General features: G+C 36.4%; 1 protein-coding gene across 1 annotated transcript in view; it reads right to left on the bottom strand.

Annotated features, from left to right (window-relative positions):
* Positions 1 to 3,673: 3,673 nt before the first annotated feature.
* The window catches only part of LOC108736788 (cathepsin B), a 9,641-nt gene continuing 1,298 nt past the window's right edge, over positions 3,674 to 12,016 (bottom strand). The window contains exons 2-4 of the mRNA XM_018469362.2: positions 9,909 to 10,109; positions 5,474 to 5,735; positions 3,674 to 4,231 (exon numbers count right to left, since the gene is read on the bottom strand). Coding sequence (XP_018324864.1) covers positions 4,023 to 4,231; positions 5,474 to 5,735; positions 9,909 to 10,109 — 672 coding nt within the window. The 3' untranslated portion in view covers positions 3,674 to 4,022. The remainder of the gene's footprint in view (positions 4,232 to 5,473; positions 5,736 to 9,908; positions 10,110 to 12,016) is intronic.

Raw genomic sequence — 12,016 nt, 5'->3', positions numbered from 1 at the left:
GTATTTTCTAAAACGCGCTGTTAAGACAGCAGGTAAAAGTTGGTCTGTGTTCTGTCGGAGCTGCCTGCGGAGCGCTGATGAGATCCAAAAAGATCGAAATCGCGATCCGCGTCTGGCAGTTTCGACAGAATACAGACCACTTCAAATTATTTTATTCGTTTATGGTAACGTGGCTATCACGTTGAGGTGAGCTACGCCGGGATTCGTTTCAGCAAGTAGATATCCATATATTTAAATGGACCTAGCTGAAGCATACGTAATCCTAAAATGTAGCACTGTACTCTACAGATGGCGTTTACAGCGCCATTTGTCGTATTTTCTATTATTTATTTGTTAGATTGGGTTAAATGTTATTCAGGGTGTTTATGTTAACAGCCAACCTCTAGTAACCATTTATTATTTTAACGTTTAAACCTTTTCGTTTATGTATGTTTGTCTTACACATTCGATAGTTGGCAATGTTTACATTCTCCATTCATGTAGTTTTTATTGCACTACGCTATGTGGGTCTACCACCTATGTTATCAATCCACGCACAGGACCTACTTCGAGTTATGAATAATTGGAATTTTCTTAAAAAAATTGCCCTTAACACACCTTGCGATTGTTTATTCTGTCTAGTTTACACCCTTCAAAGCTCGGCACTTATCTTTGTTTCACCTGTAAAGAGAATTTAACTACTAATATCCAAACGGTGCAATGTAATACCATCTACTGGGTATTTGCTACTATTAAAGTATTTCCAAATTAGGCAAGGCCAACGATATCCTAAGACAGCGGGGCTGTAATAGAGTGACCGATATATGACGATAAATATTTTTACATATATTACACCTATTACGGAGTCGACCATAAATGTAAAACTAGAAGACACTTTTTAGAGGTATTTAAATTTAGTAGGTACCAGCAGAAGGTCATTTCGTACTCTAGTCAAATTTTTAGATTTAACTAATTAGTTGCATTTCTTGTAGCGTGTATTTATTGTTGAAATTAGTTTGTAGTTAAGTAATCTGATAAGATAACATATCGCCGGTTTGTAATAATTTGGTTATTTTTTATTTTACAGCAGTCTCGGTAAGGTTATCTCTTAGTACTCAGGAAGACCTGACCTCAAGGGCTCGAAATCTGTCCTATGTATTATAAATAGGTTATTGAAGGTGAGCAATAAATAATTTTTTGTGGAAATAAGAGTTGAATAAGAATAAGAAACCTAAAACTGTCACAAAAAAAGCGTTATACTTCTAACCATTTCATTGTCTTGTACTGTCTATANGTAATTATGCAAAGTTTATATCTCGGTGTTTTGATTTTGAAATAAAATTGTTGTAATAATCAAGCGCTAAATATTCAGTGTATTTCCCTAATCTTCATCTTCAATCTTCGTTTGAGTCAGAAGATTCATCGTCGACTCCTACTTCAATAATCAAGTCTTCAATGACCCTTTCGACCGCTGGATCTTCTAATATGTATGCATCTTCTTGCTTAATAACTTTGTTGCACACAGTTTCCCATTTTTCGATAGAGAAATTTGAGAAAAAATCTTCACAAAGCTCTTTTACGTCATCCAAGTTAAAAGACACATTGCGTTCGGTAACAAAATGTTTTAGAGCTGCCCAAACATATTCAATTGGGTTTAATTCTCGATGATATGGCGGTAATCGACAAACATCATGACCAGCTTCTTGCATTATTTCGTCGATGTCGTAGATTTTAAACTTCTGCTTATGCAGTTTTATAATTTGGTACAATTCTACTTTAAGCATACTGCCTTCGAAATCTAAATGTCTTTTTCATAGCCAATTCTGCATTTCTGTTTTTAACGAGTTCGAATTAGGGCACTTTTCTTTTTGAACTTTGTAGTATGGGGCATTGTCAATAACTACAAATGACTTTGTAGGCAAATTAGTGAGAAGTATTTTTTTCTTGGACCCACTTTCGGTTGTTGGAAGAATAAAACCTTTTTGTTCTTTTTCAGCGTTCATGAATTGTAGTACATTTGCAAGGAGTTCTTTACACTGAATACTTAACGCTTATTTTCGTTTTCTATTGTTTTCCTGCAAATGGTACTGTACACTTTTGTCTAGTTCTCGCTCGATGATTGGTGGAGAAATGATCTCCGCAGGCAAATATGATTGAATTTGGAATTATGCTACGGTGCATCCTAATAAAGGGAAGGGGCATATCTCTAACTTCTTGCAATAAACAGTATGAATCTGTGATGTATTAGACAGGTAGTTGTAATCCGGAGCTCATGGCAAGAAGGTAGAACACCTCTCTTTCTCAAATATAAGACTCTATTTATCACATAAAATCCACACTTATGTTGGTAGAGACTAACATCACAAAACGTCAATAGTTTGACAACTAATTAAGAAGCATTTTGTATTACCAAAGATTTTGACCAAATGTCATTAGAAACCTGGTTATAACTTAGGTGTACCTTAAAAATTATTGTACTGAACCCCTTACTCAATTAAATCTAACGTCACTCGTAATAGAATAAATCTAATGTAATGTTTTACTGCATTTACTTTTGAAAAAACAATGAGGTTTGGTAAATAATAATTCCTAACAAGCAGGGGCGCAATAAGAGGGGTCTACGGGTGCCTGAGCACCCATTCGATTGGGTTGGGCACCCAGTCAATTCCAGTCGATTCCGATAATAACCCAACTCCGAACTCGATCTTTTCAGCTTATACACACTCGCAGTATATAAATATTTATAGTATTCTGATGAGAGCACCCAGTCAAACTGTAACGGTGTTGCACCGCTGGTAACAAGTACTTTTAATTTTTTGAAATGTTTACATTTTTCAGAGAATTTAAAGTGAACAGTAGGAATTCCTATTGAATTTTTTCGAGTTGACTTCCAAATAATCATCAAAATCACGGCCATGGTCAAGTACAAAGTCCCCATCAAATATCTGACTTGATTCTTAGCAATCTCTATGAGATAGCATTTAACAGAATACCTAATGCAGAAATAAAGTACCACAAACGGCATGGTGCACGCAAATGCTACATTTAGTGGAATTCAATATGTTAGAAAAGATTCATTTACGTTGTTGGATGTCTACATGTTAAACTGAATCCACAGCGTAGTTCACCATACGTACAAAGAAGTTCATGCTGGTCAGTATTGTATTCTGTCGAAACATTCAAACAGATAAAAGTTGCTCAGTGTTCTGTCGAAACTGTCTAGGACGCGCTGATAAATTCCAAAAGGATAGAAATCGCAATCCGCATCTCGGCTGAAGAGGACCCTAGTTGGTCCTAAAACGGCCTGAGGTAGAGGGGTTTTAGTCGGTAGGTCCGAGGACTTCTTCCTCGGGAATCCGACACTACCCAGTCGTACGGACGGCTGGGTGTCTTCAGAAGATTTCCTCTCTTCCACGAAAACAAAAAAAAAAAAAAAAATCCGCATCTGGCAGTTTCGACCGAATACTGATCACCATGAACTTCTTTGGTTAATGCAGGAATGCCAGGTTGATCAGTTAGAACGTCAACTTTTTGAATACCTGCGTTTGATTTTTGAAATTTGTGCCCATGGTGACTTTTAATTGGAAAAAGTTATGGAATAACATGTACCAAAATGAGCTAAATCATCAAGCTGCTTTTTCGTGAGCTTTGTGCTTTGTACGTTTAATTTCCTATAAAAAAAAAGACATTAAAATCAGAGTTTTAAAAAAACGTACTTTTTATTCTCTTATAGCGTGACTGACACTGTTAAGTATACATTAGTATTTTATAAATATGCAGATAATGGCATACCCGCTTTGTTCCCGTTTTAGATAAGTATACAACAGAAATACAAGCATGGTCATTTCTATAATTTGAATAATTACGTAATGTTATGGTCCCTGGTTTTAACTTATAATTATTCAAGTCAAAAAAGTTACAATCATTGGTATTAAAAACTAAAATATATGTAGGTTCCTCTAGGAATTGTTATACAAAATAAAAATAAATTTAAAACATCACATTGATTTCTTTCTAGATGTCTATATTAACAATATTACAGATTAACTCAGTTTTGGAAGACCAGCAGAAATGGAGTCTTCAATTCCACAGTGATTTTGTCCTCGAAGTATTTTAAAATATCCATTATCTCCCCAGTCAGAATTCCACGAGTTGGCAATAAGCCAGTAAGGAACATTATTTTCTACGCCCCATCCTAATATTCGTATTGCGTGACCACCTAAAATTTTCCCTTGAACATGCTGATAAACACCTACAAAAGAATGTCATAAGAAAAATAAATAGAGAAAAATTTAGGCACATAGCATGAGTTATTTCCATTTTTTATTCTTTTATGCAACGCCCACTAAAAAAGTACATCTTTCGAGTGCTATATTGCGAAGCAAAGAGCTGATTCTGAGAATACGGTCTATAACGATTTTGTTTTATTTTTTCATTAATAAATTTGCAGATAATTTAGCAGTAGTAGCATCTAGCAAGGACGAGTTAGAGATAGCTTTAAATAAAAAGGAAGCGTTATTGACCTAAACAGTATTGTATGAAAATAAATAAAAGTAAAACTAAAATACTGTGTGGCCGATTTTAGGTATCTAGGAAGTCAGATAAGTCAGGACGGAAGGAGTAGTAGGGATATAAAGCACAGAATAGCGCAGGATCGAGTAGCCTTCAATAAGAAGAACTCACTTCTATGCTCGAGAACGTTATTTTAGAAATTTGAAAAATGCTGTTAAAGGTGTATGTTTGGAGCGCGGTGCTGTACGGGTGCGAAACATGGATGGTGGGCGCTGCGGAAAAGAAAAGGTTAGAAACGTTCGAAAACTGGTGTTACAGGTGAATGGTGAGGATACCGTGGATGGAGAAGATGAGAACTGAGGAAATATTAGGAAGAATAGGAGAACAGAATACTCTATGGAAGTTAATAAGAAATAGATTCTCAGACATGAAGGTCTAATCAGAGCCATATTAGAGGCAGAAACGGTAGTTAGAAGGGATAGAGGTAGTTCTAGATTGGATTACTGTTCGCAAATAATTAAGGATGTGAGTTGTTCTAGTTTAAGGGAAATGCGAAGATTAGCTCAGGATAGGAAACAGTTCAGGTGCGTGTCTAAGCAGTCTTGGGACAGACGACCTTATTATGATGAAACGTACTGAAATCTGATTCCACTTTTAACCTAATTTTTAAATATTACTGCTATTACCGTTTGATGCTAAATTAGACGAATACCAAAAGTAATTTCAGATTGTTCATATAAAGTATGAGATCTACTTTTGATAAAAAAAATACTACCGTGTTCTTAAATGTTTTCGGTGTACTTCTTCAACAAGATTGCGGATAACATAGATAGGCACGGTATTGTGTACAGGCTTGGGCTTTTTTTGAAATAGCATTTACGAAAACAACAATCACAGAATTTATAATTTCGTTTGTAAGCAAACTCGATGATTGTAGTTTTTCTATTCAGTTAATTACTATTTTCCGCAAATGCATACATACCGCTCTTATAATGAAGCAAGTCTTCATAAACTGTAAAAGCAGCTTCGACAGGTCCATTTTTCATTATTTCCATTTGTATTTGTTTACTGTTTGAATTAACACTGTAAGCCACCTTTCCATAATGTTTATCTTGTTTATAAGGGATACTGTATTCGTCACTACATTTTTCTTTACAGTGTGGCGTATGGCCCGAAGAATCACAAGCAGGTCGCGTACCATTAATATGATGTTCACATGGAGCTATCTCGTATGGTCGGCAACCCTTTTAAAAATAAGTAATTAAAGGGATTCCACAATCATATAGGTGCAATTAGAAATTTTGTATTTCAAGTTACTACTAACTAGTCTAAGCATGTGTTAATATTTCACATTAAGAAATCCACGATTGAATAATCTAGTTCAAAATTATAGCAGTTGTTTCATTTAATTATTTTGCAAAATTAAAGCCTGAACACTGTCAAAAATGAAGCGCCTTCATTCAATCAGCTCAAAACAGTAACAGAATGTGGGTGACAATTTTCACCTCCTCGTCACAAAAATTTCAAGAAGAACTGGTGATTAATCCCAGTTTATTCTTATGGCAGCGCGTAGCCTGGAAGGAATTCCGCAGTAGTCCTAACTTTTATCCTGCCGAGGCTGAGAGTTTCTTCTTATTAGTCAGTGCATTTTGTAACGGAGCTGAAAATCTTCATTTGCCTACTCCCGGTTGTGTTCCCCAGTCCTTGCAAGGTTCCGAAACAGCCTACCCTCGACGAGGCTACTGCAAATGTCATCAAGTGGTTCTGGACCAATGAGGTGTTGTTAGGTACTCACTTTCATAATGTTATCTCTTTTCATATTATGCCGCTATGGTCCGAAATCCAGAGCAAGATCACTTTAGTTCGGGTCGACAGCCTTATAAAGGCTTCATGGCAGTCGACATTGTTGAATACCTTCTAGGGGCATCTAAAACACTCACGTAATCGCTGTATATGCATATGTGCTTAATGAAGTTGGCAACCAGGACTCTGCAGAAACAAGGCATAATAGCTGGGGAGTGGCAAATTGTTCAAAAATAGTGAATACGTGCTCCCACATCGGCGGTTATAAATGTCGTTTCCGAGTCATCGGTGAACCATAGGTCACCATCACACAAGATGGAAATTTTATCCGAAGATCGATTTTCTTTATTGAAGAGAAAGAGGATCTGTGTGCCGTCAGCAGACATTTCATTCCTTGGGTAGCTCACTGAATCACGACATTTTGAGGGGCCTCTTTAACAATTACTTTGTAAGGTTCAGTGCGAAGGAACATCCCCTGAACTGCCGTGGAAGTGAACTTCACCTCACCAGTAATACATACTTCGCAATATCAAGCTCCTCCACTTTTCCAGCTCCCTGTTTCAGGTGCTTCACCAGAATAACGCAGCATAGGTCAAAAGATTACTTCATGACAGTTGATGAGTCACATCTGTCATTTTTCGGAATGAAAGCTACTCTCGTGCCCTGCCATTCTTGTGGAGCATGACCTAAAATTAGACTGAAACGCGATAACATTGTATGAGGGTCATTGGTAACGTCCTCGGGTGTAACGTTCCTATTGGTCAACTGACGGAGTCCTTCCAACGTGTGGAAGTTCTCCTGTAACAGTCATCTCCGTCGGGAAAAAATCGTCCAACCTTCAAATTTAAGGAAAGCCGGAAAGTTATCTGAGATGAGCCCTGTCAATATCTCCTCGTCCGTAGTAGTAGCCACCTTAGAACTTCACAGTAACCAGAGTGGTTATGGAATTATTTGAAAAAAATCCATGCTGCATCTGCTCCTTTACTGATATTGCTGCAGAAGGAAGTCCGGCCTAAAGCTTTAGCTTACTTGACAACAGCCCTATAATTGTTCCTTGGACATTTGAAAAAGTCCCATATCGATGGGCTCTGTTAAAGACGTCCTTAGTTTTCGATCTAAGCATCTCAAAATTGTTCCATCAACTAATACGTCTATTCGTGAGCATCGATTTCGGTGACAGTTTCTACTGAACAGCGTGCTGATTATTTTGCTGAATTGAAGGAATTAAAACGGCAAAAATTTCTGGGACGTATTGTATGCGTATGGTAACCAATTGTGTATTTACTTCAAATCGTCCCGAATATGTAATTTATCCAACACAGAATCCCATTAGGTACGATTATTTACTTAACAATCGGTCATTTATATCACTGTTTACTTCGCTCGTTCGTTCACTATTGATATCATTCTATATGGTTTACGATACTCGGCTGACGGTTTTTGGGTACATCGAGATGGATTTCGTACACTTCTTATACACTTAACATTAAGTAATGATATAAAAATGTAAAAAAATTGAAACAATATTGAAAATTGAACGTTGTATCACTTTCACTTTAAACAGTACTTATGGTGGAAAATCCATAAATTAGGCTGAACTACATACCGGGCACACCAAGAAGTAAGAAACCATGTAAAAATGACTGCAGAATTAATGGATTTGCCAATGTTTCTTATAGAAGAATAGATGTAACAGGTCAATTGAAAAGTCCCCGGCCTAAAATAGTAAAACACATTTTTTTTGCAAAATTCGTTTTTTTTATTCAACATAATTCCCTTCAAGGGTGATACACTGATTATAGCGATCCTCCAACTTTTCGATACCATTTTTGTAGTACGATTTGTCCTTTGCTTCAAAATAGACCTCAGTTTCGGCGATCACCTCTTCATTCGACGAAAATTTTTTCCCAACGAGCATTCTTTTGAGATCTGAGAACAGGAAGTAGTCGCTGGGGGCCAGATCTGGAGAATGCGGTGGATGCGGAAGCAATTCGAAGCCCAATTCATGAATTTTTGCCATCGTTTTCACTGACTTGTGAGACGGTGCATTGTCTTGGTGAAGCAGGACTTTCTTTTTCTGCAAATGCGGTCGTTTCTCGGCGATTTCGTCCTTCAAACGGTCCAATAACGCTATGTAATAGTCGCTGTTGATGGTCCTTCCTTTTTCAAGGTAGTCAATGAAAATTATTCCACGCGCATCCCAAAATACAGACGCCATAACCTTGCCAGCCGACTGTTGCGTTTTTGCACGCTTTGGAGCGGGTTCATCGTGTGCAGTCCACTCCGATGACTGTCGATTGGACTTCGGAGTGAAATGATGGAGCCATGTTTCATCCATTGTCACATATCGACGCAAAAACTCGGGTTTATTACGCGTGATCATCTTCAAACACTGCTCTGAATCATCAACTCGTCGTTGTTTTTGGTCAAAAGTGAGCTCGCGCGGCACCCACTTTGCACAGAGCTTTCTCATACCCAAATATTCGTGAATGATGTGATGTATACGTTCCGTTGATATCTGTAGAGTGTCTGCTATTTCATTCAATTTCAATTTACGGTCATTCAAAATCATTTTGTGGATTTTTTTAATGTTTTCGTCCGTAACAGCCTCTTTTGGGCATCCACTGCGTTCACCGTCTTCGGTGATCATTTCACCACGTCTAAACTTAGCATACCAATCCTTGATGGTTGATTTTCCTGGGGCAGTGTCCGGAAATTCGTTATCAAGTCAAGTTTTTGCTTCAACTGTATTTTTTCCCTTCAAAAAGCAATATTTTATCAACACGCGAAATTCCTTTTTATCCACAATAACAAAAGTTGCTTCACTAAAAATGCTATAATTCACAAACTAGTGGTCCGACAGCCGTCAAATTTATAGACGCGTCTTTTGAAGGTTAGGACTAACTGCAAATCATATGGATTTAGTTCTGGTGCCGCCATCTATGTGTCAGGCCGGGGACTTTTCAATTGACCCTATATATTATGGAGCATTCTATATCTACAAGTTTGAGGTATGCATTTACAGTAGTTATTCTGTTAATCAGTGAATAGAAAATGATTTAATTGGAAAAATGTATGCGGTATCGCACTATCGCACTACAAATATATTTTTATTAATCGTGGCACACCCGACTTAACAAAAATTTTGTGAGAACGCGCCTAAACACCATGGAGCTTCCAAAACATTTAAATGATGAATTTGCTCATTCATGATAGAACGAACTAAATATGTGCATATGTACGTGAGAATAAAATACGTAGAAAATTAAAAATATTCCCTATCATGTGACACTTACCTCCTACGAATAGACAGTTTGTGTTAGATGTACAGAATATTCAGAATGAGTAAACAAAGTAAGTATAACATTAAGACAAGGCGATTAAAAACTGAATATCAAAGGCGATAAAAATGTACATATGGGATGATTAAAAATTGATCGCCATTTTGAATCTACCATCCTGAAGTTGTTGTGGCCCAAAACCCACTTAGTTATGTTACTAACAAGATACTTTTAAGTTGTTCTTAAACAATATTCTTCTCATTAATGACAAAACTATGATGCTGTCCAAAATCGATTTCACAGTTTTTCAATAGCAATCGTGAAATGATATACCTGATGTGATCCATATCTTCCTCCAGAAACGATTCCTGTTCTCACCCAGTAATGCCAGGCAGCACCGGGAAAACCACCATTGCATCCCATTCCACAAAGCCAGCAGCATGAAATAAGATCATCGGCGGAGAATCTAAAGTGAACTGTCCCATTAGAATGAATACATACTCTGTCGGACATTGATTCAACAGCCCCAAAAGCCTACAAAGTGATATAATAAATAAGTTTTTATTACTTTAATTTATTGTAGCTGTATATATTAAATATCGTTTTTGGACAGAAGTTCTAAGATAACGTACTGCAACACCTCAAAATTCATTTGATACCAGTTAATTAAATCAAATGTAAGGTTAAATACAAATACAGTAGATTTCATTTATTTCGACCTTGGTTGTAGCGACCATTTTGCTATAGCGACGTTAAATCTAAGTTCCTTGAATTTAAAGGATACTGTAGTATAAAATTATTGTTGTTATAGCAACTTCGGATGTAACGCCGAGTTCGGTTGTAGCATCTGTTTTTAATTGATTTGTAACAAATCCCTAGTAATCCCATGCAAATATAGCGGCCGGAGTCGGCCACCAAAAACGCAAAGAGCTTTCTTATCTTTTGTTTACATCCAGACAGATGGTCAGCAAGTACGGTGACCTTTATCGTTTGTTTATGGATGTTACACGTTAAAATAGTACAGTTACAAAATGATATTCTGAGTAGCAACTGTTTAACAATCTTTTGAATAAGTATGACTCCTAGATGCACATTTACTGTTAAAAAAAGGTGAAAATCGTTTGAAAATTGAAAAATGGTGAAAACAATATATACGTGTATGTATCTCTGTACGTTTGCCTGTAACGACTTCCGGATATAACGACTAAATTACAGTGGTCATTAAACCCGAAGTCCACTGCAGTTTAAAAAAAAATAAAAATGCAGTCAGGTTAAAATGCTTTTAATTATTTATTAAAGAATCGAGTGAAATAATTTCACACGTTTCGAAATACATCTTCAATTACAGTGTGTTCAAATTGTTCGAAATGGCTCGGTGACAAATATAATCTTCAAGAAGATCACTTCAAGCACCCTACTATAAAAGATCTTCCTTGATGTCACAAGTGACTTTTTTGATGTATTTATACGTATAAAAGTATGTATGCATTATTGTTGAATTACAAGATAGATAACTGTTCAAAAATTATCCCTTCAAGATTCCCACTGAATATGTATGTAATCCTGCTAGTCATTCTCTTAATTTTATACTGAAGAAGTCAAGAAAATTACAAGATCCCCAACACCTCACTTCGGCTATCTAAAATGCTATACGCATCGGTTGTATGGAATCCAAACACGTCTAATCATTCATATAAGTTAGAAAAAATTCAGCATTGTTTTTCCTGACGCATTAGAAACCCAATGTTACGTTACGATCATGACTACTACAGTATATTCAGGAAAATTAACCTTCTATCTATGAAATCCCTCTTAAAAAATATTGTCAGGACTCCTGTAAGTGCTTTCAGAATTAAAACAACGTCATTGTGGTCACTATAAAACCATCAAACTTCAATTATAGATCCATAATTGATTGAATTTGCACTACATTTAATTCTTTATGTATAGACGCAAGCATTACTGCTGAAAGCAGAATTTCTACCTTTAAACAAATAACAAGGGAATTTGTTTAGTTGTACTAGGTTTTAATTGTATAATGTTTACTACACCTAGAATAATTATTCATTTTTAGATTTCCATATGTTGAAAACATCCCTCCTGATTTTATTTCAAACATAACATAATTACTGTTATGTTTATTAAACACCTAAATGTATTTAATCTAATAATTGTATGAATATTAATTATGTTTTCTCTTAAGTTCCACACTTAAATGAATCTTCTTTATATACGAGGGCGGTTCAATAAGTACCCGTGTTTGAAGACGGAGGACGTTACTGAGGGAAATTGGTGTTGTCATCGTGTGCTGCCATCTATCAAACCACGCCAAAACGAATTTCAGACTGATTGATAGGTTAGTTTGGATTTGGCAGCCATTCGACTGAGACGTGTTTCGTTATTTTCGCTAAGATGGAAAAAGAGCAGTATCGTTCGGTAAC

This window comes from Agrilus planipennis, unplaced genomic scaffold, assembly GCF_000699045.2.
Source record: "Agrilus planipennis isolate EAB-ADULT unplaced genomic scaffold, Apla_2.0 scaffold193, whole genome shotgun sequence".
NCBI classification, from domain to species: Eukaryota; Metazoa; Arthropoda; class Insecta; order Coleoptera; family Buprestidae; genus Agrilus; species Agrilus planipennis.
This window is presented reverse-complemented; position numbering and strand designations above follow the sequence as displayed.